The sequence below is a fragment of the Pan troglodytes genome, chromosome 2 (assembly GCF_028858775.2).
Source record: "Pan troglodytes isolate AG18354 chromosome 2, NHGRI_mPanTro3-v2.0_pri, whole genome shotgun sequence".
Lineage (NCBI taxonomy): Eukaryota > Metazoa > Chordata > Mammalia > Primates > Hominidae > Pan > Pan troglodytes.
Window position 1 is genome coordinate 159,035,657 of NC_086015.1, and position 24,951 is coordinate 159,060,607.

Consider the following 24,951-nt stretch of genomic DNA (forward strand, 5'->3'; position numbering starts at 1 on the left):
TATGATGCATTAACTGGAGGAGTTAAAAGTCCATACTTGAAGGTACTGTTTAATTTATCAGGATCAATCAATCAAGAAAAACACCCACACATAAAAACAGGGTGGTATATTTTAGTACTACTGATTTATAATAAACAGATCCTCAGATTTAGGCAGATCATTTTTAAATGCCATTAGTGATCAATGTATGCAACGCAGTTGCACATAGCTATTAACAAGTTATTTTGGCATGCATTACATACATGTATTCAAATTAACTATAATTTTTTGTGCTTATTTCTAGAGCAAATTAATTAAATGGCTTTCACCTTAAAGGCTTAAAATGTTTTAAAACTTCAAGTCATTAAAGATGTACTGACATTAAAACTATGTTTGAAGGCTGGGCGCAGTGGCTCATGCCTGTAATCCCAGCACTTTGGGAGGCCGAGGCGGGTGGATCACTTGAGGTCAGGAGTTCAAGACCAGCCTGGCCAACATGGTGAAACCCCATCTCTACTAAAAATACAAAAATTAGCCGGGTGTGGTGGTGTACGCCTGTAGTCCCAGCTACTCAGGGGACTGGGGCAGGAGAATCACTTGAACCCAGGAGGCGGAGGTTGCAGTGAGCTGAGATTGCACCACTGTACTCCAGCCTGGGCGACAAAGCGAGACTCTGTCTCAATTAAAAAAAAAAAAAAACTATGTTTGAAAGTATATATAATTTGTAATAATATACACGGGAAGAAATAAAAGGTTATCATGGCAATCTGAGTTTCTTAATCCAAAAATTAAAAATCAAAACACATTTCATATGTAAGAGTTAAGTGGTTTTTTTTCTTTATTCAAGTAATCATTTAGACTCTAATACATGATAATGGACAACCATGTGACAAAGTACTGTAGTGTATGGTTTGGTGTAGCCTCCTTGCCTCTAGGATGGGATTTTTTCCAGGTGATTCTTCAGGATCTGACATCGATGCCCAACACAGGCTTTCCAATGGCAATGCATGAGTTCTAGAGGTCACTGCCCCATCTTCCTTCAGGTGCTGTGTGCCATTTTCTCCCACCCATTTTATCCTCCATTACTTATAAAAACCCCACTCTAAAATTCAACCTATGTTATAAAATTAACAAAATCAGGAGTTAGTACACATTTTTCCACAATGATAAAATTAAGACTCATAATGTACTATCTTGTTTCGTCTAACTTTTGGAGGATTTATATAATCTCTAAAGAGTCAGAGTAATACATAACACAAAACATGCAAAGAACCTTATCACTGGGTGTATGTAATATGCTGGGAATTGCTAAAGTACTCAAAAGCTTAATTTTCTTGGAATAGCAACTGTCCACTGAAAACTATAGTATTCAAACAAAAGGTTATGTGTTAATACATGAAAATATAGTACCTGATTTGGCATAAATTGTGAGATCTTTTTCACTAGTAAAGTGCTTAATTAAGAAACATTTTTCTACTATTAGATTTAATTTGTCAAAGGCACAAAATATCTTTGTCTCTCTCTTTAAAGTATTAGTTTTTTAAATGATGGTACTGCCCATTTAAATTTTACTTAATCAGAAAGCTTTACTGTTTTTTTTCTCTCAGCAATTAAAAAAAAACTACTTGAAGAAAAACATTTAATTTTTATTTTCAAAACGTTGCCATAAACATACATACAACACTGAATTTGATCCCCTCCATTGGCTGTCTGTGTGCCATGAAGCACTTGTGACAGAAAACATATATAAGCTTAGGGTAAAAGTTTATAAGGAATCAAAATATCTTCCAAAAAGAGGGGGTAGGGGCAAGAGGAATCAATAAGTTTAAAAATCATAACTTTCATTTTATAAAAAATAGTTTGAATAATTTTCTTATAAATCTTTAATGCTTACAAAAGCAGGAAATACATTTAAAATAGTCTTTTTAACACAGATTCATTTGTACAATGTGGTCATAAGAAAAATAACTAAAATGACATTTCAGTAGTCTATATTCTTTTCTCAGCAAATTCCACATAAAATTTAACTAATTTACAATTCAAAATAAGATTTTAACTGCCAACAATGTCAGACTAGTTGTGGTTAGTACCTGAATATCAAGCTCTTCTCCATTTTATATATTGTACCAAAATTTTAAATACAGCTCAGCAGTGATAGGTACTAATAACAATACCTGACTACATGGTTACCACCCGTGACGACTGCATTGCAGCTTAAAACATGCTTTGGTCAGTAAATTTAAAAGATACACATCAAATAACAAGGCCAGAAAAGTTGTTTTAGAATTTCCTGACCTTAAGTAAACTTTAAATACATTGACAAGGCAAAAAAAAAAAAATATGATCAAATATACAGAAAGGTTTCTATTTTTTCAACCATTTGGCATTTTATATTATTAATTTCGCTGTTTAAAATAATATTTTATACTCCTGTGCACTGATTATCATTGCTCTCCGAATTAAAACTAAACTACAATTACCTTGCTAGAATGTCCAGTAGCATATATATTAATTGCTCCTTTTGCATTTCCATGAAGATGATCCTTCATCCTGTAACTTTTTAAATTTTGGACCAAGAAAGAACCACCAACCAAATCCAATGAAAACACAAATAATGGACTCCACATAATAACCATCCAGGGCTGTAACACATGAGCCACCCAGTTTTTTGCAAAGCTGTAAAAATAAAACTATAATAAATACTCCACAATTTCAAAATGAAAGTATTTAGCAATTAACATGCTTCTACTTTATAAAGAATAAAAATATATTTTTCTTAAAACATTTCAGTATTTCACTGAATTCCAATGACAAAATATGTTAATGTATCTTAATCTCTCTAATGCTACTAACAGGATTAAAAACAATTTTCAGTTCTTGCTGTAAACAATACTCATTTTCTTTTTTGAGACACGGTCTCACTTGTGGCCCCGGCTGAAATGCAGTGGTGTGATAATGGCTCACTGCAGTCTCTGGCTCCTGGGCTCAAGCAATCCTCCCACCTCAGCCTTGTGAGTAGCTAAGACCACAGGCGTGCACCACCATGCCCCATTAATTTCTGTATTTTTTGTAGAGATGGTGCTTCACCATGTGGCCCAGGGTGGTCTTGAACTCCTGGGCTCAAGCAATCTGCCTGCTTCAGCCTCTCAAAATGCTGGAATTACGGGTGTGAGCCACCATACCCAGCCGAATATGTTTTTTTTTTTTTTTTTTTTTTTAGAGACGGAGTCTTGTTCTGTTGCCCAGGCTGGAGTACAGGGGCGCGATCTCAGCTCACTGCAACCTCCGCCTCCCAGTTCTAGCAATTCTCCTGTCTCAGCCTCCTGAGTAGTTGGGACTACAGGCACACACCACCCCGCCCGGCTAATTTTTTGTATTTTAGTAGAGATGGGGTTTCACCGTGTTGCCCAGGCTGGTGTCAAACTCCTGAGCTCAGGCAATCCACCCGCCTTAGCCTCCCAAAGTGTTAAGAATACAGGCGTGAGCCACTGCACCTGGCCCGATTATCTATTTTCACGATGCAGCTTTCACATTCGGAAATGTGAAGAAATTTCCAGTCCATCTACTCTAGAAGTAGACTAATGTCACTTTGAAAGAATTTATCAACAAACCACTCACTATACAGGTTTAGTTATAACTATTATAGGAATAGCCAATGGACATTCCCTTTTTCTATCACTACAAAACTTAAGCTATTAATTATGCATTTATAAGTGCCTGCTGTGTAGGACAGTGATTGTCAAGGTGGGGGAAAGAGAGATCGCCTCTCCTTTACTTGAGAAACGCCTTTAAGGGAACTAGTCTTGCTGATTTGAATAATTATAACCCTCAGCCTTGATGTGAAAGAAAATATATATGTAGATTTCTAAACCAGAACCTATGGACAGATATGATTTTTAAAAAAGATATAGTACTTCTAGAGACAAAACAAAGATATTAATATCTTAGTATTAGCTTAATGTTATCTAAAATTAAAACATACTTACCTCAACAGCATCAGGTGTTCGACAATTCTGGTTTGATGCTCCTACACACTCTTTTACTGTGAGGGGATCTACAAGCCAAAGAGCTACTGTAGAAGGCCAGTTTCCTCCCAGATTGGACACGGTATTTAAAAGGGTCATGTATGTTCCTCCAATAAGTGGATCACTAACCTTTGCATTGAAAGCCATTATAGAAACATACATGCTGTACACTGTAACCTACGGAAAAATGTAAAACATCTTTAGTATGATTATAAAGCTTATAAAGCTACAGTCTAAATTAAGAACATCAAAATCATAAACCTGAAATTAATTTTCATGGTATTTATTGAACTCAATTCAACAAATACTTATCAAGCACCTACTATAGGCCAGGCTTTAAGATCACAGCAATACAGGCCGGGCGCAGTGGCTCATGCCTGTAATTCCAGCACTTTGGGAGGCCAAGGCGGGCGGATCACGAGGTCAGGAGATCGAGACCATCCTGGCTAACACGGTGAACACCCCCCCCACCCCCCTGTCTCTACTAAAAAATACAAAAAAAAAAAAAAAAAAAATAGCCGGATGTGGTGGCAGGCGCCTGTAGTCCCAGCAAAAGGAGGCTGAGGCAGGAGAATGGCGTGAACCCGGGAGGCGGAGCTTGCAGTGAGCCGAGATCGCACCACTGCACTCCAGCCTGGGCGACAGAGGGAGACTCAGTCTCAAAAAAAATAAATAAATAAAAATAAAAAAATAAAAAAAAAGATCCCAGCAATACAAAGATGTGACCTTGGTCCTTCTGTGACATTGAAGAATTTATTCTAGGCTGGAAAATGGGGAATAAATAATTACAAATACAGGAAGTACTGTAAATAGAAGTGCACACATTGTGTTACTGGGGCATAAATATAAATGAGAGATTAATTCTACCACAAGTAGTCAAGAAAGACTCCACAGAGAAAATGTTAGATGAGGTGGCATTAAAGGATACATAATGCATACAGCAAAATGCAAAACCTCATATTTGTACTGTACCTAAATATGTATCATATATTGCATGTGTATATATACATATTTATATGTATGCATTTATTACATGTATAAATACTCAAATATTTAAAGAAATAGGAATATATATATTTTTCTCCTACATATACACAAGAAAAGTATTTCAAAATTTATGTGACAAACTGGAGAAAAACATCCTTAAGAGGCAAAAAGTACTTAAAAGGCAAGAATTAACCTTTAATTTAGAAAGATGGAAACAAACTGTGTTTCAATAATGGTATTCCTTTGAATAGTGTTTTTGGGGGTGTTCACAGAAAAAGGAGTTCCAAAGTCAAATAAGACTGAAAGACACTAACTTACACAAAATTGAAAAGGTTCCTTTCATTGTATGCCTTTTGAAATATTTACAACATAAACTCCTTGAGGGCAGGGATTTTGGCATGATTTATTAAGTTACATTTCAGTACTCAGAATGGTTTCTGGCAGGGAGGTGTTCACTTAATATTTGTTGAAGAAGCTGGGTGCGGTGGCTCACGCCTATAATCCCAGCACTTTGGAAGGCCGAGGCGGGCGGATCACCTGAGGTCAGGAGTTCAAGACCAGCCTGGCCAATGTGGTAAAACCCGTCTCTACTAAAAATACAAAAATCAGCTGGGTGAGGTGGTGCTCATCTGTAATCCCAGCTACTTGGGAGGCTGAGGCAGGAGAATCACTTGAACCTGGGAGGTGGAGGTATCACAGTGAGCCGAGATTGTGCCACTGCACTCCAGCCTGGGCAACAGAGTGAGACTCTGTCTCAAAAAAAAAAAAAAAAAAAAAAAAAAATTTGTTGAAGGAATCATTAAGGCACTACTTACAGAAGGCTTATGTCATACATCATTTCTCGAATTTACTTGGCCTTGTACCTTTTTTCCCCCATAAAGCATCTGGTTATCTGAGTTTCAGTGACTACACTTCAGGAAATTCTCAAATGAAATCCAAAGCTAAATAAATACTTTTTTTGGGCTATAACATACTGACAGAAATACTGAAGCATTGACTAGTTAAAGTACTTCTTTAACCTTCTATTACATATCTAGCCTTAACTAAGCATGTGCAAAACAGAAAAAAAAATTATATTTGACAGTTTGGCCTCAATAATTTTATAAGCATAGAATTTAGTCTGACAGGATCCACTACAGATTTCTCCTGAATGATTTACTGTATGCACAAAACTACTGAGATTACCTGATAGTCATATTTTTAGGTTTCAGTTAAAAATTAATTCATACATTAGCAAATATAACTTTCAAAGGACATAAGCTAGAAAAATCCAAAGTGACTCAGAAATACGCATTAGCAATAACTGCCGTTAAGTCCCAAAGGTTACTTCTGGGCCTTTGCCATTTACTTGAATCACTTGCATCCAGAACAAAAAAATCTCATTCTGGGCCAGGCGTGGTGGCTCATGCCTGTAATCCCAGCACTCTGGGAGGCTGAGGCGGGTGGATCACCTGAGGTTGGGAGTTCTAGACCAGCCTAACCAACATGGAGAAACCCCGTCTCTACCAAAAAAATACAAAATGAGCCAGGCATGGTGGTGCACACCTGTAATCCTAGCTACTTGGAGGCTGAGGCAGGAGAAGTGCTTGAACCCTGGAGGCGGAGGTTGCAGTGACCCGAGATCGTGCTATTGCACTCCAGCCTGGGCAACAAGAACGAAACTCTGTCTCAAAAAAAAAAAATCTCATTCTGCAACAGCAGCTTAGGCTAGAGCAAAGTGGGGATTCCTTCTTTTAAGGATTACAAACATATTTAACAAAGAAAGAAAAAGCAGCTTGACACAGCTTTCAAAATCATAAAGAATAAGTCAAAACTTTCAATATAGAAGCTAAGCCAGGGCCGGGCATGGTGGCTCATGCCTGTAATCCCAGCACTTCGGGAGGCCGAGGTGGGCGGATCACTTGAGGTCAGGAATTCAAGACCAGCCTGGCCAATATGGTGAAACTCTGTCTCTACTAAAAATACAGATAATTAGCCAGGTGTGGGCAGTGGGCAAGCAAGCCAGACTCTGTCTCAAAAAAAAAAAAAAAAAAAAAAAAAAAAAAAAAAAAAAAAAAAAAAAGCAGCAGCAGAAGCTAAGCCAGAAACTAAGACCACTACTATTTCTCAATACTTTCAGAAAGAAAAGATATTAGGAATTCAAGAAAGAATGAACTGAAACCTAGGGATAACTGAGAAATATTTAGCAAGAGTAGAATTTGCTGGCTTTGGAATCAATTCTAAAATGTAACAAATACTTGTTGAATAATTTTTTTTTTAATGAATGAATGAATAAGAAAGTCTCTTTCAGCCGGGCGCAGTGGCTTGCACCTGCATTCCCAGCACTTTGGGAGGCTGAGACAGGTGGATCACAAAGTCAGGAGTCAAGACCAGCCTGGCCAATATAGTGGAACCCTATCTCCACTAAAAATACAAAAATTAGCCAGGCGTGGTGGCACGTGCCTGTAATCCTAGCTACTCAGGAGGCTGAGGCAGGAGAAATGCTTGAACCTGGGAGGTGGAAGTTGCAGTGAGCCGAGACTGCACCACTGCACTCCAGCCTGGGTGACAGAGCAAGACTTCATCTTGGGAAAAAAAAAAAAAAAAGAAAGTCTCTTTCTATGAACAGCAGAACTCATTAAGTGAAAAGTCATAAAGTTTAAAGCCCACCATCAATAATTTCTTCAGTGTCAGATTCATGCTTAAAATTTATTATCGTTATTTTAAGACAACTGTAGAAAGCTGTCTTCTTTATTTTACACAGAACAGTTTATTTCCTGAGAAAACCACTGCAAGCTTACCTGATGTAAAGCATAACTCAGCAGGACTACGACATAGTAATATATAGGGAATCCCCCTTGATGTTCTACTTTAGGAGTCCACCAAACCAGTAGGGCATATTCTAACCCAAGCAATAATCTATAGAGAAAGAAACATTGAGTTGACTTCCATTTTAGCTTAAATAACAACAACAACAAAAACAGAAATCCGTGTGCCTACCATATGAAAGAAGCTGTATCTAAACCTGTTAGGAGGTTAAAAAGATAAAAGTGCATATAAATAATATTGAAAAAAAGATGCTTTTCAAATCTTTTTCCATATATATAATTCTACGCTCAGATATTAGTGGTATTGATGAATGTTCCTCATTTTACCCTTTCTTATTTAGTAAGGTTTTATTTCATTTTTACCTGTAGGGCATGGCTTTGTAAAATGTGTTTAATGGCTGGGGACCTGCAGTGTATTTGCTGATAATCAGAGGCAGTATTATCTGCAAAGGAACCATTGGAACTGCCAATAAGGCTAAATGTTCTTTGGGTACTCCCTCTTCTACCAATTTCAGTCCTGTTACAGCATCTGCTGCTGAAAAACCAATCTGCAATATAAAAACAAAAAAGTATTTTAATTCGTGACTTATGAAATATTTTCCTCCATGCATATGTAAGTTCTTCAAGAACCTCAATTTTATTACTGACCCATGACAGTTACAAGTGAGCATCATATTATTATACCTGGTACAACAGTCAAGTTATACGAGGTACATTTTGCCTTATGGTTTTCTAATAATATTAAGTGAAAACAACTGAAAATTCAGTACTGGTAGGGATGGTAGATGGCTATAAATACAACTAAATTTCCACTTCAAAAAGTCCAATGTGTTATAGTAAACGGGGTCAAAAATCCAAATTTACCGATTTGAAAGTTTTAGGTTTAAAAGAACTTAAGCCTTTAATTGACCCAAATCAATCTGGTTAAAATGAAGCATAACTGTCAATATATATATACATTTTTAGTGATTTCTGACTGACCATAATAAAATTTCCTAAGTTCATCTAATGTTTCAAAAGTAATTCTGGGAAAACGTATCTGAGAGATTGAATAAAATGAAAGGGATAAAGTATAGTTAGATTAATTCTTAAAAACAGCACAAAAAAGAGTAAGAATTAAATTAAGATTATTTAGATAGCTTCAAAGTATCTCCCCATGAGTCAGTTTTTAATTACAAAAGAAAAAATAGTACTTTTACAATAGATTAGCAAAGCAATTAAAGTTAAAAACAGCAGTTAAAGGGATAAAGAGACATGATATGGCTTTCAGTATAATTCCCTGCAGACATCAAAACATTACTTCTTTGATCTTCCTGTCTTATATACCTGAAAAACCTCAACCCAAACAAGAAGAAACATGAGAGAAATGTAACTAGAAGCCCATTCTACAGCATAATTGGCCTGTATTCTTCAAAAATGTCAAGGATATTAAGGACAATGAAAGGTCATACCAACTGAATGCAATGTGTGATCCTAGATTAGATCCCCAACAAGAAAAAAATTAAAGTTATAAGGACTGTTATTGTGTAAAATTTGGATATGGACTATAATTAGATAGTAATATTATATCAATTTAAAATTTCCCAATATTGAGTTGTGGTTTTGTAAGCAGAAAACTTGTTCTTAGGAAATACATACTTAAGGTACTTATGGATAAAAGTGCATAATGTGTACAAATTGCTCTAAAGTATTTCAGAAGACATATGTAATGGATATACATAGAAAGGGAAAATCTACAGAATAAGGAAAGTGTAGCTAAATGTTAATAATTAGATAATCTGGATAAAGGATATAAAGGAGTTCTACTAATACATTTTCAAAAAGTGTGAAGTTATATCGATACAGTAGGCAGAAAGAAATTATTTAGGCAGATAGTGAGGGCAAAAGAGACCTCGGCAGAGCTTCCCTTCTAACAAAAAGCGGCCCCCAAAATCATTTCTTTTCTAACAAAGAGCAGCCTGAAAAACTTGAGTTGCAAACATAGATAAGCAAGTTGGAAGCTTGCACGGGGGAATGCCAGCACCTGAACCAACAGAAAAGGGCTACCTGGGAGCCAGGCATGTCCACCATGAAAGCTCCACCTTCTTTTTTGTTAGCATGTGTACAGTAAAAAAATGGGCAACATGGTGCAGCTCAGGCAGAGAACCTGCCTGCATGATAAAAAATTAGGGTGGGGGCTGCCAGAAATTCATGCCCTATATAAATGGTGCACCTGGACCTTACTGGTTTTTCATGCCCTATTTAAATCAGACACTGCCTCCCCACTAGCTCTTGCATTTCACCCCTTGCATTTCACCACAGATCTGGCAACACATTTTTCCAGGACACCTCTCTGTAGCACAGAGCTATTCTCTCTCTCACCTACTAAACTTCTGCTGTTAACCTCACTCTTTGTGTGTCCACGTCCTTGATCTCTGTGGCTGTGAGACAGCAAATCTCAGGTACTACCCTAGACCACGAGGCCACTTCAATATCACACAAATTTTTTTTTTTAAAAAGAAATTATAAGGCCAGACGCGGTGGCTCATGCCTGTAATTCCAGCACTTTGGGAGGCCAAGGTGGGCGGATCACGAGGTCAGGAGATTTGAGACCATCCTGGCCAATATGGTGAAACCCCATCTCTACTAAAAATACAAAAACTAGCCAGGTGTGGTGGTATATGCCTGTAGTCCCAGCTACTCAGGAGGCTGAGGCAGCAGAATCGCTTGAACCTGGGAGGTGGAAGTTGCAGTGAGCCAAGATCGCGCCACTGCACTCCAGCCTGGTGACAGAGTGAGACTCTGTCAAAAAAAAAAAAAAAAAAAAAAAAAGGAAAGAAAGAAAGAAAGAAAGAAAAATTATAAATAGTATACACGGTAACTTCTTGGAATAGAGCCAAAGAAAATTTCACCATAAAAAAAATTAAAGGTAACATATATTTCACTTAAGTCCAGAAAATAATTTCACTTACATTTTACTCATTCCCTTTGTAAAACTAAGATATACAAACTGACTTTAATGTTTAATCTTAAAATGTTAAAAAAGTCTTAAAAGTTATATAGTAGGAGATATTTGTAATACACATATCTAATAAAAGACTCAAATTCAAAATATATTTTAAAAAGTTTGGTCTGGTACAGTGGCTCATGCCTGTAAGCACAGCACTTTGGGAGGATGAGGCCGGAGGATTGCTTCAGCCCAGAAGCTCAAGACCAGTCTGGGCATCATAGTAAGAACTCTTTTCTACAAAATATTTTTTTTAATTTACTGGACGTGGTGGTGGCACATGCCTGTACTTGGGCGACTGAGGTTGGAGAATCACTTGAGCCCAGGAGGTCAGGGCTGCAATGAGCTGTGATGGTGCCACTGCACTCCAGCCTAGGTGACAGAGACCTCATCTCAAACAACGAAATCTAAACAGAAACAACAACTTTACAAATTTAAAGAAAAGGGCAACTTTGGATATTCCAATGGTCAATAATCGCATGAAAAGATGCTCAATTTCTTTTGTCATTAGGGAAATTCAAATTATGGCAATAACAAGATGCCATTACACAACCACCAGAAAGGCTAAAATTAAAAAGATGATATACACCAGGTGCAGTGGCTCATGCCTGTAATCCTAGCACTTTGGGAGGCCAAGGCAGGTGGATCACAAGGTCAGGAGATCGAGACCATCCTGGCTAGGTGAAACCCCGTCTCTACTAAAAATACACAAAATTAGCTGGGCGTGGTGGTGGGCGCCTATAGTCCCAGCTACTTGGGAGGCTGAGGCAGGAGAATGGTGTGAACCCAGGAGGCAGAGCTTGCAGTGAGCCGAGATCGCGCCACTGCACTCCAGCCTGGGGGACAGAGCGAGACTCCATCTCAAAAAAAAAAAAAAAAAAAAAGATAATATATGTGTTTTCAAGGATGTGAAACTCCTTAAAATCAGAACTCTCTTACACTGCTGGTGGTAGGGAAAATTGGAACAACCACTTTGGAAAACTATTTGGCAGTACAAAATACTATGTGTCTTCTATGAACCAGCAATTCTATTCCTATATATTTACCAATCAGAAATGTGCACCTATCTTCACCAAAAGTCATGTATGTGAATGTTTGTAGAAACACTACACATAATAGCTCTAAAAATCTGTTGATAGAATGGATAAATCGTGGCATATCCATACAATGGAATACTATACAGTAATGAGATAAACAAACTATTGCTATAAATAAAAATATGGATAAATTCCACAAATATAATATTGAGCAAAAGAACATATGCATCAAACATAAAAATATATATTGTATAGTCCATTAATATATAATTCAAAAGGAAAGAAAATTAATCTGTAGTATTAAAAGTTAGGAGAGATGTTATTGGGGGGAAGTTTAAAAGAAGAAAACAGTATTATAGACTTTGTATTTGAAGTACCTCCTTATATATTGCTGGAGACAGTATAAATTAGTATAACCTTTTGAAAAGCAATTCAGCAATCATATTACATTCATTGACCCACTAATTGCCTGCTTAATAATCTATTGGCCGGCCAGGTGCAGTGGCTCACACCTGTAATCCCAGCACTTTGGGAAGGCCGAGGTGGGCGGATCACCTGAGGTCGGGAGTTCGAGACTAGCCTGACAAACATGGAGAAACCCTGTCCCTACTAAAAATACAAAATTAGCCGGGCATGGTGGTGCATGCCTGTAATCCCAGCTACTTGGGAGGCTGAGGCAGGAGAATCTCTTGAACCCCGGGAGCAGAGGTTGTGGTGAGCTGAGATCATGCCATTGCACTCCAGCCTGGGCAACAAGAGCAAAAATCCATCTCAAAAAAAAAATCTTTAAAAAAAAAATCTATTGGCCAGCCTGTATAGCAAAATGAGACCCCCATCTCTACAGAAAATTTAAAAATTAGCTGGGTGGGTCAGGCGTGGTGGCTCACGCCTATAATCCCAGCACTTTGGGAGGCAAAGGCGGGCAGATTGCCTGAGCTCAGGAGTTCGAGACCAGCCTGACCAAAATGGTAAAACCCTGTCTCTACCAAAAATACAAAAATTAGCCGGGTGTGGTGGTGCACACCTGTAATCCCAGCTACTCCGGAGGCTGAGGCAGGAGAATTGTTTGAACCTGGGAGGAGGAGGTTGCAGTGAGCAGAGATCCCACCACTGCACTCCAGCTTGGGCAACAGAGAGAGACTCTGTCTCAAAAAAAAAAAAAAAAAAAAAAAAAAATTAGCTGGGTGAGGTGGCAAGCAGCTATAGTTCTAACTACTTGAGAGGCTGAGGTGGGAGTCTGGCTTAAGCACCGGAGTTTGAGATTACACTGAGTTATGACCATGCCACAGCACTCCAGCCTAGACGACAGAGCAAGACCTCATCTTAAAAAAAATAAAAAATAGGCCGGGCGCGGTGGCTCACGCCTGTAATCCTAGCACTTTGGGAGGCTGAGGTGAACAGATCACCTGAGATCAGTAGTTCAAGACCAGCCTGGCCAACATGGTGAAACTCTGTCTCTACTAAAAATACAAAAATTAGGCCAGGCGCAGTGGCTCACACCTGTAATCCCAGCACTTTGGGAGGCCGAGACGGGCAGATCACCTGAAGTCGGGAGTTTGACACCAGCCTGATCAACATGGAGAAACCCCATCTCTACTAAAAATAAAAATGAAAATAAAAATAATTAGCCAGGCATGGTGGTGCATGCCTGTAGTCCCAGCTACTCAGGAGGCTGAGGCAGGAGAATTGCTTGAATCCAGGAGGCAGAGGATACAGTGAGCCAAGATCATGCCATTGCACTCCAGCCTGGGAAACAAGTGAAACTCCGCCTCAAAAAAAAAAAAAAATTAACCATTTCACTCCAGCCTGGGCAACAAAGTGAGACTGTGTCTCAAAAAAAAAAAAAAAAAAAAAAAAAGTCTACTGGAAGGAAATATCCAGAAAATCACAGACTTATGCACAAAAATATTTGCTAGTGCATTTTTATAATTTAAAAACATAAGCAAAATAGACAACAGAAAAATGAGATTATGGAAAATTTAAATTTACACACTAACTATATCATGTAGCTACTAACAAGTATGTTTTCAAATATGTAATGCTATAGAAATGTTTGGTATAAGACAAAGAGAAGATAAAAAATTATATATGATTCAATTTCACTTTTAAAGTAAATAAATAAATAGGCCGGGCATGGTGGCTCACACCTGTAATCCCAGCACTTCGGGAGTCTAGGCAGGTGGATCACTTGAGGTCAGGAGTTTGAGACCAGCCTGGCCGACATAGTGAAACTCCGTCTCTTCTAAGAATACAAAACTTAGCTGGGTATGATGGTGTGTGCCTGTAATCCCAGCTACTCGGGAGGCTGAGGCAGAATTGTTTGAACAAGGGAGGCAGAGGTTGCAGTGAGCAGAGATCGTGCCACTGTACTCCAGCCTAGGCAACAGAGTGAGACTCAGTCTCAAAATAAAATAAAATAAAGTATATGAGTAAATAAATATATGAAGTATACGTATACACACATACATGCACACACATATATATAGGGAAAAAAGGGAGGTTCAAAGGAAATATACCAAGAAGGTCAATACTGTTTTTTTTTAATTAATTAATTTATTTATTTTGGGGATGGAGTCTCACTCTGTCACCCAGGCTGGAGTGCAGTGTGCGATCTCGGCTTACTGCAACCTCCGCCTCCCGGGTTCCAGCGATTCTCCTGCCTCATCCTCCCGAGTAGCTGGGCTTACAGGCGCCTGGCACCACACCCAGCTAATTTTTGTATTTTTAGTAAAGACGGGGTTTCACCATATTGGCCAGGCTGGTCTCGAACTCCTGGTCTCAAGTGATCAGCCCACCTTGGCCTCCCAAAGTGCTGGGATTAAAGGCGTGAGCCACCACATCCAGCAAATACTGTTTATCTTAAATGAAAAATTATTAAATCATATAATTAGATAATATTGTTTGGCCAGGTGGGTGGATCACCTGAGGTCAGGAGTTCAAGAACGGCCTGGTCAACAGGGTGAAACCCTGTCTTCATTAAAAATACAAAAAAATTGCCAGGCGCGGTGGCTCATGCCTGTAATCCCAGCACTTTGGGAGGCCAAGGGCAGATCACCTGAGGTCAGGAGTTCAAGACCAGCCTGACCTACATGGAGAAACCCCATCTCTACTAAAAATACAAAATTAGCTGGGCCTGGTGGCATGTGCCTGTAATCCCAGCTACTTGGGAGGCTGAGGCAGGAGAACCGCTTGAACCCAGGAGGTGGAGGTTGCGGTAAGCCGAGATAGGGCCATTGCACTCCAGCCTGGGCAATAAGAGTGAAACTCCATCTCAAAATAAACAAATACAAAAAAATTAGCTGGGCATGGTGGCGCACACTGTGGTCCCAGCTGCCCGGGAGACTGAGGCAGGAGAATCGCTTGAACCCAGGAGGCAGAGGTTGCAGTGAGCTGAGATTGTGCCACTGCTCCCAGCCTGGGCGACAGAGCGAGACTTTGTCTCAAAAAATATATATATATATATTGTTATGCTCCTTGAACTTTTCATATTTTCTGAACTTTCCATTCTTTTTTTTTTTTTCTTGAGACCCCTGTCTCAAGAGAAAAACAGACCCCTGGCTCTGTTGCCCAGGCTGGAGTGCAGAGGCATAGCCATGGCTCACTGCAAACTCCACCTCCCAGGCTCAAGCTGTCTTCCTACTTCAGCTTCCCAAGTAGCTAGCACTCCAGGCACATGCCACCATACCCAGATAGTGTTTTTATTTTTTGTTTTGCCATATTCAGGCTGGTCTTGAACTCCTGAGCTCAAGAGATCCTCCTGCCTTGGCTTCCCAAAGTGCTGGGATCACAGGCATGAGCCAGCACATCTGGCCTTCTTTCTATCATTAAGAGGAAAAAACACTCACTATTTAAAATGAAAACAATGAGGCTAATGGTTCCTTCAAAACTGTCAAAAGATAGGTGCAAAGTGTTTATATACATAGATTTAAGTATATAAAATGAAAATCCTATAAGATTGCAGATTTCAGAAATATTAACTCCAACACTAGCAATAGTTCACTGTTAACAAAATATACTTACCTTATTCTAGCCTAACATGTTAAAAATATTTTTAGAACTATAAAATTGAGACACCTTAATATAGAATAAAAGTCACCAGTAATCCCCGTTTCTCTTATAATTTTCCTTTCAGTACTTAAATAACTCAATGGATTTTTTAAAAATTGACTTCTAATACTCATATACTTCTATATCTTTTTATTTATTTATTTATTTATTATTTTGAGACAGAGTCTCGCTCTGTCACTCCAGCTAGAGTGCCGTGGTGCTATCTCGGCTCACTGCAACCTCTACGTCCTGGGTTCAAGTGATTCTCCTGCCTCAGTCTCCCAAGTAGCTGGGACTAAAGGCACGTGCCACCATGCCCGGCTGATTCTTGTATTTTTAGTAGAGACAAGGTTTCACCATGTTAGCCAGGCTGGTCTTGAACTCCTGACCTCAGGTAATCCACCTGCCTCGGCCTCCCAAAGTGCTGGGATTACAGGCGTGAGCCACCACACCTGGCCCTATATCTTTTTACGTCACACTCTAAGTAAATAATTGTATTACTACAACATTAAATGTATACTCATTATAAGAAGACAGAGCTATTGATTTTTAAAGATATTAATCTCCATTCCAAGCATTAATATCATTAAGGTTCACATTTACTAACAGTTCTCCAACGGACATAATTCTTTACAATACTCCAAGACATTTAGCTTACTTTAAAATTAAAGTTGATATCATTATATCTTTTCAAATACATTTAATAAACAGAAAATAATGTTTTTCATTGTTAAATTCTAATGGTAGTGGAAAGGGACCTGTGATATGAAAAAGGCATTGTAAGTATTCCATGATATTGATACTTATAAGAAAATGATAAATTTGATTTATAAATCTCTTACCTTTGCAGTTAGAATCAGAAGGCAAAATGTCAGAACTGCTGGCATTTTTATAATTGCAAAAAGCAGCTTGTAAGTATCTGTGATCCCTTGTGTTTCTTCTTTTACTACTGATACTTCGTTTTCTTTTTTCAGAAGGGCAACCAATGTTGTTGTTATTAAGAATACAGTTCCCCAGAAAAAAAGGAAATCTGAAAATGTTTTAAATCTATAATTAATTTTTTAAATTACATAATTTCATTGATACTAAATAATTCTATATACAATAACTTTCAATTAAAATGTTATTTAAAAAATTAGCCAAGTACAGGTGCTCATGCCTGTAATCCTAGCACTTTGGGAGGCCAAGGTGGGAGGATTACTTGAACTCAGAAATTCAAGACCAACCTGGGCAACATAGTGGGACCCTATCCCTACAAAAAATAAGAAATTAGCCAGGCTTGGTGGTGCACATCTGTAGTCCCAGCCACCTGGGAGGCTGAGGACTACCTGAGCCCAGGAAGTGGAGGCTGCAGTGAGCTGTGATTGTACCACTGCACTCTGGCATGGCCAATAGAGTGAGACCTTGTCTAAAAAAAAAAAAAAAAAAAAAAAAAAAAGTCAACATTTAGGTACCTCTTTATTATATTCAAGGCATTGTACCAGGCACAGCAAATGAACAAAACAGTCCTGACTCTTAAACGTAGAGACCCAAAATAGGTGACAACAACAACCAAAAAGGCAGGGGGTGGTGAGACATTACATTTAGTGTACAACTGAGTTGAATGAACTAAAGCCTATCATGTCACTTTATTCAAGGAAAGTGCTAGGGGTGGGAAATGATTTTCATATCCCCTAAGATCCATCAGTTACATTTCTTATATACCCAAGCCTTTTCAGTTCTTTATTAAATTTGACAACAGGTGATTATTTACATCAGATTTTCTACCTTATGTTTTTAAACTTTCTAATGCTTTCAATCTGTTTAAGAATAACCTTCTCATCTCAATACTATGATATAAAAGGCATTTGCTCACACTCGTAGGTGCAGAATGAGGACCCATGAAGAGTACTGTCTGGGTTGTTTCAGTGAAAGATAGTTGAGCCATTAGCTATCACCTTGAACAAATTTAGTGGAGGGAGTAAATAATGGTCTGGAAGATTCTGCTAAACAGCTAAAAATAATAGTAATAATGGAGGTATCATTTATTGAGTGCATACAACGTGACAAAAATATGCTAAGCATTTTACATGTATCAACTCCTTTACTTCAACAGCCCAATAGGTCCTTTACTTCACCAGCCCAAATTTACAGGTGAACAAACTAAGGCTTAGGGAAGTCAAGCTGTCCAAGTTACATTCTAAGTCAGTGGTAAAATTGTGATTTCACACCTTATAAGTACAACTAATTTCAAAACTTGTATCTCATTAACCACCCTGAGAATTGCATTTCAGTTTGCCACTAGAAAACTTATTAGATAACCCTGTCTCAGTTTCTTCATCTGTAAAAGAAGATTTGGCTAGAAAATCCTTGCATTATAGCTCAAACATTCTAGACTTGTGCTCCATTTTAGATGCTTTTACTTTTTATTTTATGGTGTATGTGGCACAACTGATCAAGGACCCTAAGTCACCTCTTCTCAAAAACAATTAGAATATTCTTCAGTCAGGGTTTTTCCTTAGATTGAATCTTGCTCTTGCTGCTGTGCTCACTGAAGGTGATCACTACAGTTTGAACCTCACTTACGAGGCAGAAAGACAGCATTATTTGTTTAGATCAGTTTCGCCTTGGTATTTAAATATTCCTTTCTTATATGTTATCTCATTTGATTCTCATAGCAAACAGGATAGGCTAAGCCTGTGTTATTATTAAATACAGATGAGGAAAAGAAACTCAGAATACTTAAATCTTTACCAAAGGTAAAAATCACTAAGAGGCAGAGGCAGAGGCAGAACTTGAATCTCAACCTCCTGAAGTTGAGTCTTACATTCTTTTCATAATTTTACACTGCCTACATAAAGGTATATATATATATATATATATATATATATATTTTTTTTTTTTTTTTTTTTTTGAGACGGAGTCTCACTCTTGTCAGGCTGGTGTGCAGTGGTGCAATCTCAGCTTACTGCAACCTCCACCTCTCGGGTTCAAGTGATTCTCCTGCCTCGGCCTCTGTAGTAGCTGAGATTACAGGCGTGTGTGCCACTATACCCAGCTAATTTTTGTATTTTCAGTAGAGACGGGGTTTCACCATGTTAGCCAGGCTGGTCTCGAACTCCTGACCTCAAATGATCTGTCTGCCTTGGCTTCCCAAAGAGCCAGGATCACAGGTGTGAGCCACCACGCCCAGTATAAAATAACATCTTAACATAATTTCTAGCATTTTGGAATCTGGTTCGAAAGGAATGAACAAGAATGTATTAATAACATTATCCTTATAAGTGAGGGTAATGTCCACTTTTTTTTAAGTAATAAATGTTTAATCAAATAATTTTACATATTATTAACAGCATTCACTTGGCATGTCCACTATTTTTGCATTCTTAATTCCATCTGCAAAATGAGATGAATAATGACTTCTTTAGAGTTTCATGTACAATACTATTCTCATTGAGCAGGTTTTGGTCATCATCTGTTTTAAAACAGTTGTTTAACAAGCCCTGAAAAAAAAATAATTTTCACTGTCACCAAAATTCCAATTAATGTTAAGCGAAAAGTAAAAGTTTTCCAGTTATATAAGACTTAAGTAGTTCCATTTTTCTAGGCAAAAGAATTGTAAATTTGTTTAGCATAGTCTACCAATTTTAATAAACACAGTCCATCTAAAATTTAAATTCCTTGATACCAATACCAAGAGAAAAAAGAAGAAGAAACTAAACAGGTTTCAGCAATGTTTGCAGATAAGATTATTTCTTTTTTTCTTTTTTTGAGACAGGGTCTCACTCTGTCACCCAAGCTGCAGTGCAGTGGTGCAAACTTGGCTCACTGCAGCCTTGACCTCCTAGGCTCAAGTGATCCTTTTGCCTCAGCCTCCCAAAATGTTGAGATTACAGGTGTGAGCTACGGTACCCAGACAAGGATATTTCTAATTTCTTTGTGCTTTGAGGAGAATATACATAAAAAGAAGGAAGTAGTGACAATGGGTCAGTCACAAAGCCCTAATTCAAAGGGTTTCCATCTCTCGCACATGCAGAAGAATGAAAAAGCCAATAGTTCAGAGAGGCCAGGAAATATATTAAGAAGTTTTATGAACACAATTATCACAAATCAGACCAATGTTGATAGATGATAGCCAGTAGTCTTATTAGACTTATTAACATTGCTTTGATGCTAGAGACATCCATAGCCTGTTATGCCAACAACCATAAAGAAACATTACTACCAAAAACATGGAAATATTTCATTATTAACATTTTGGTTAATTTTGATTTATGTATTTTATCATTATTACCAAAAATATGGAAATATTTCATTATTAATATTTTGGTTAATTTTGATTTGTGTATTTTATAAACTTAAGCATACATGGTATATAAATGTATGATCAAGATATCAAAGCTGATGTTCAAGTTTCATAAACATGATTTCCGAGTAAAGACCTAAAAAACAGACTAAATATTCTGAAGTGGCTGCAAGATCTTGTCCAGTGCTTTCACGAATGCAGAAATTAAGAGCATGTAACAATCCATTAGTAACCAATAAAGGTACAATAGCTCGCACCTGAGTGTCTATTATAAGATCTGGGAAAAAACAGAGGACATCTCATTTAAATCCCAAAATCACTTTCCAAGATAGGCATTATTACTCCTACTTTATATACAAGGAAACAGAATCACAAGCCAGAAAGTGCCAGAAATGGCATTCAAACTCCGGTCTAGTTCTAAAGCAAGAAATGTTTTCCATTATGTCATCCAGATACTCAGATACACCCACAGCAAGTAAGCTCTCTTTTCTATCAACTGGACACCGCTGAGAAAAAAGGTTCATATTTTAGCTCCAACCATGAGGTCTGGAACATAGATATTTTCCCACACTTCCTTTTTTTTTTTTTTTTTTTTTTTTTTTTTTTTTTTTTGAGACTGAGTTTCGCTCTTTTTGCCCAGGCTGGAGTGCAACGGCACAATCTCAGCTCACCGCAACCTCCACCTCCCAGGTTCAAGTGATTCTCCTGCCTCAGCCTCCGAAGTAGCTGGGATTATAGGCATGCACCACTACCCCAGCTAATTTTTGTATTTTTAGTAGAGACGGGGTTTCTCCATGTTGGTCAGGCTGGTCTTGAACTCCTGACCTCAGGTGATCCACCCACCTCGGCCTCCCAAAGTGCTGGGATTACAGGCATGAGCCACCGCGCCTGGCTCCCTCACTTCTTTAAACTGACTACTTGTATTCCCCCTTCTCACCTCTGTCTCCCCATATGGTGATATGCCAAAGGAAATTCAAATGCACAGGATAAACAAACTTGGCGTGTCTTCCTAAAGAATTCATTTTATTCAATAAATTATAGGGAGATTACTTTAATGAGAATAGATAGGCTGGGCGTGGTGGCTCATGCCTGTAATCCCAGCACTTTGGAAGTCAGAGGCAGGTGGATCACTTGAGGTCAGGAGTTCAAGACCAGCCTTGCCAACATGGTGAAACCCTGTCTCTACTAAAAATACAAAAAGTAACCAGGCATGGTGGCACATGCCTGTAATCCCAGCTACTTGGGAATCTGAGGCATGAGAATCGCTTGAATCCAGGAGGTAGAGGTTGCAGCGAGCCGAGATTGTGCCACTACACTCCAGCCTGGATGACATGGCAAGACGCTGTCTCAAAAAAATAAAAAAGGAATACAGTTTGTTTTTCTGAGAATGTAGGGTAACATTTTAAGCCTAGACATGAATGCTAAAGAATGTATTATAGCTTATATAAGAATACCTGGTCTATCTAGAAATGGGTCAATTAGTCTTTTCCAAATTCTAACAGGCATTTTGAGTCATATAAATTATGTGTTCTGAAAGCAGGACAAAGAAATTTGTCATCAGGTAGGAATTAATAGTCCTGCTTTCTAATTTAAAGCATCAATGTCGCTGGGCACAGTGGCTCACGCTTGTAATCCCAGCACTTTGGGAAGCTGAGGTGGGCGGATCACCTGAGGTCAGGAGTTTGAGACCAGCCTGACCAACATGGTGAAACCCCATCTCTACTAAAAATACAAAAAAAAGTAGCTGGGCATTGTGGCGTGTGCCTGTAATCCCAGCTACTTGGGAGGCTGAGGCAGGAGAATCGCTTGAACCTGGGAGGCGGAAGTTGCAGTGAGCCGAGATCACGCCACTGCACTCCAGCCTGGGCGACAAGTGCAAAACTCCGTCTCAAAAAATAAATAAATAAATAAATAAATAAAGCATCAATGTCTTACAAATACTGTTTTTATTGTCATCAGTTTGGTTAGATTCATACTTATAGCATCAACTTTTTCAAAGCAACACTTTCTCTCATTTATTCCTGTATGTGCGTGCCTATTTATAAACAAACTGATTTATAAACTCTAATATCTTTAGCTTCCTTCTCTGTCATTAAACCGTCTTGCTCCCTGCTCCTAAACCCAAATACGCTGCTCCCTATTCCAATCACTTCTAATTGTTACTACTGCTGCTAGAGGAGAGGGCCTCAATTACCAGTTTACAGGCTAGATCTGGCCTGAAGACATAGATTAGATAGATGACAGATAGATAGATGATAGATTAGACAGATTTTTTTAAAGATGGGTCTTGCTATGTTGCCCAGGCTGCAGTGCAGTGGTTATTCACAGACACTATTATAATGCATTGCAGCCTCGAACTCCTGTCCTCAAATGATCTTCCCATCTCAGCCTGTCAAGTGGCAGGAACTACAGATGCGTGCCACTGTGCTCAGCTAAAGACATGTTTTTATATGAGCCTAAGAAGTGTTTGTAAAATTAGGAAATAAAAAAGGAATTTCTAGTTTCTCTTGAATATGCCTAAAATCTAGCAATCTTGCCGGGCATGGTGGCTCCCACCCGTAATCCAAGCACTTTGGGAGGCCGAGGCAGGCAGATCACAAGGTCAGGGGATTGAGACCATCCTGGCTAACATGGTGCAACCCTGTCTCTACTAAAAATACAAAAAATTAGCAGGGCATGGTGGCGGGCGCCTGTAGTCCCAGCTACTCGGGAGGCTGAGGCAGGAGAATGGTGTGAACCCTGGAGGTGGAGCTTGCAGTGAGCAGAGATCGCACCACTGCATTCCAGCCTGGGCAACAAAGCGAGACTCCGTCTCAACAAAAAAAAAAAAAAAGAAGATCTAGCAATCTTGGGATCCTATTGTCACAAAACTACAACTTACTAGAGTTGATGCTCCTCACCTTTAGAGGGGCATGGATTTCTCAAATTATCTCTGTCCCCTCCAACTCAGATGACTCATTTACATTATCTATCTACCCAATATATTCCATCTCCACTTATCTGTAACAATCAAAACTGTTAATTACAGATAGTATTTATTTTTTATTTATTTATATTTTTGGAGATGCAGTCTTGCTCTGTCACCCAGGCTGGAGTGCAGTGGTGTGATCTCGGCTTACTGCAGCCTCCACCTCCCCAGTTCAAGTGATTCTAGTGCCTTAGCCTCCCTGAGTAGCTGGGATCACAGGTATGCGCCACCACACCCGGCTCATTTTTTGTATTTTTAGTAGAGCTGGGGTTTCGCCATGTTGCCCAGAGTGGTCTTGAACTTCTGAGCTCCAGCAATCTGCCCGCCTCAGCCTCCCAAAGTGCTAGGATTACAGGTGTGAGCCGCTGCACCTGGCCAGAACATATTTTAGAATTAAAAAAAAAAAACAATTATGCTTCCTTTTAATACTCGGATTTTCTAAACATTGCCTCGGTGTTTAGTTCCTCTTTAATCACCTAAGCAATTATATTTCCATCATATAATTCTTCCTGTGCTATATAACTTTTTCAAAACCACTGGTTTTTCTTATCCTATTAATAAGTTCCAGAAAGAACAATGTTATAAATGTGGTATGTTCAGTCATAAAAAGGAGAATGAAACTATAGGAATTCTAACTTTCAACTAAAATGTTTGAACCAGAAACAGCAGTCCACTACAGATATAAACAGTTGAATTAAAAAGTAAGCTAGTTTTAGAATCTACTGCAGAACAAAGTTCAAATTCCACAGGAAAAAAAAAAAAAGGGGGGGCAATTCAAAATAACAAGTGACAGCCGGGCACAGTGGCTCACACTTGTAATCCCAGCACTTTGGGAAGCCGAGGTGAGCAGATCACTTGAGGTCAGGAGTTCAAGACCAGCCTGGCCAACATGGCGAAACCCCATCTCTACCAAAAATACAAAAATTAGCCAGGCATGGTGGCACACACTTATAATCCCAGCTACTAGGGAGGCTGAGGCAGCAGAATAGCTTGAGCCCTGGAGGGGGAAGTTGCAGTGAGCTGAGATCATACCACTGCACTCTAGCCTGGGCGACAGAGCAAGACTCCATCTCAGAATAATAATAATAATAATAATTCACTGCCTAGAAATACTCTGTGAATGCATACTGTCTGTTATCAGTTTGTTGCTTTTTTCTTTTTTGAGATGGAGTCTTTCTCTGTCGCCCAGGCTGGAGTGCAGTGGCGCGATCTCAGCTCACTGCAACCTCCGCCTCCCAGGTTGAAGCGATTCCCCTGCCTCAGCCTCCTGAGTAGCTGGGACTACAGGTGCATGCCATCACACCGGGCTAATTTTTGTATTTTTAGTAGAGACAAGGTTTCACCATGTTGGCCAGGATGGTCTTGATCTCCTGACCTTGTGATCCTCCTGCCTTGGCCTCCCAAAGTGTTGGGATTACAGGCGTGAGCCAACGCGCCCAGCCAGTTTGTTGCTTTTTATGTGTCTGCTTTTCATTTTGTCCTGGGACTGCTGTTTATATCACCACAGAGGATTAAGGAGATGATGTTACTTAAGATGAGAAAGCCTCAGTGAAATCAAGGTTTAAGAGGCCATGGAAACTAAATTGCTAATTAGCTAAATTGGAACTTTCTCTTAATGTAAGAGTGATTGGTAAAACATCATTCCAGAGAATAATGTTATGAGTTCAAGAGTTATTATATTTATACTCCCTTAGCCACAACTGTTCCCTAATGGATCAAAATTATGCCACTGGATTTTAATTTACGCTGACTTATTCTTTTTTTTTTTTTGAGATGGAGCCTTGCTCTGCCGCCTAGACTGGAATGCAATGGTGCGATCTCGGTTCACTG

General features: G+C 38.8%; 1 protein-coding gene across 6 annotated transcripts in view; it reads right to left on the bottom strand.

Annotated features, from left to right (window-relative positions):
* Positions 1-793: 793 nt before the first annotated feature.
* The window catches only part of SLC33A1 (solute carrier family 33 member 1), a 28,564-nt gene continuing 4,406 nt past the window's right edge, over positions 794-24,951 (bottom strand). The window contains exons 2-7 of one of the 6 annotated variants that reach the window (XM_009446726.5): positions 16,711-16,898; positions 8,162-8,346; positions 7,772-7,889; positions 3,966-4,181; positions 2,460-2,655; positions 794-1,093 (exon numbers count right to left, since the gene is read on the bottom strand). In XM_009446726.5, coding sequence (XP_009445001.1) covers positions 2,488-2,655; positions 3,966-4,181; positions 7,772-7,889; positions 8,162-8,346; positions 16,711-16,898 — 875 coding nt within the window. In that variant the 3' untranslated portion in view covers positions 794-1,093; positions 2,460-2,487. Of the gene's footprint in view, positions 2,656-3,965; positions 4,182-7,771; positions 7,890-8,161; positions 8,347-16,710; positions 16,899-24,951 lie in introns of all 6 variants that reach the window. The other 5 variants (XM_516831.9, XM_054681203.2, XM_063807291.1 and 2 more) reach the window with 5 other exon arrangements.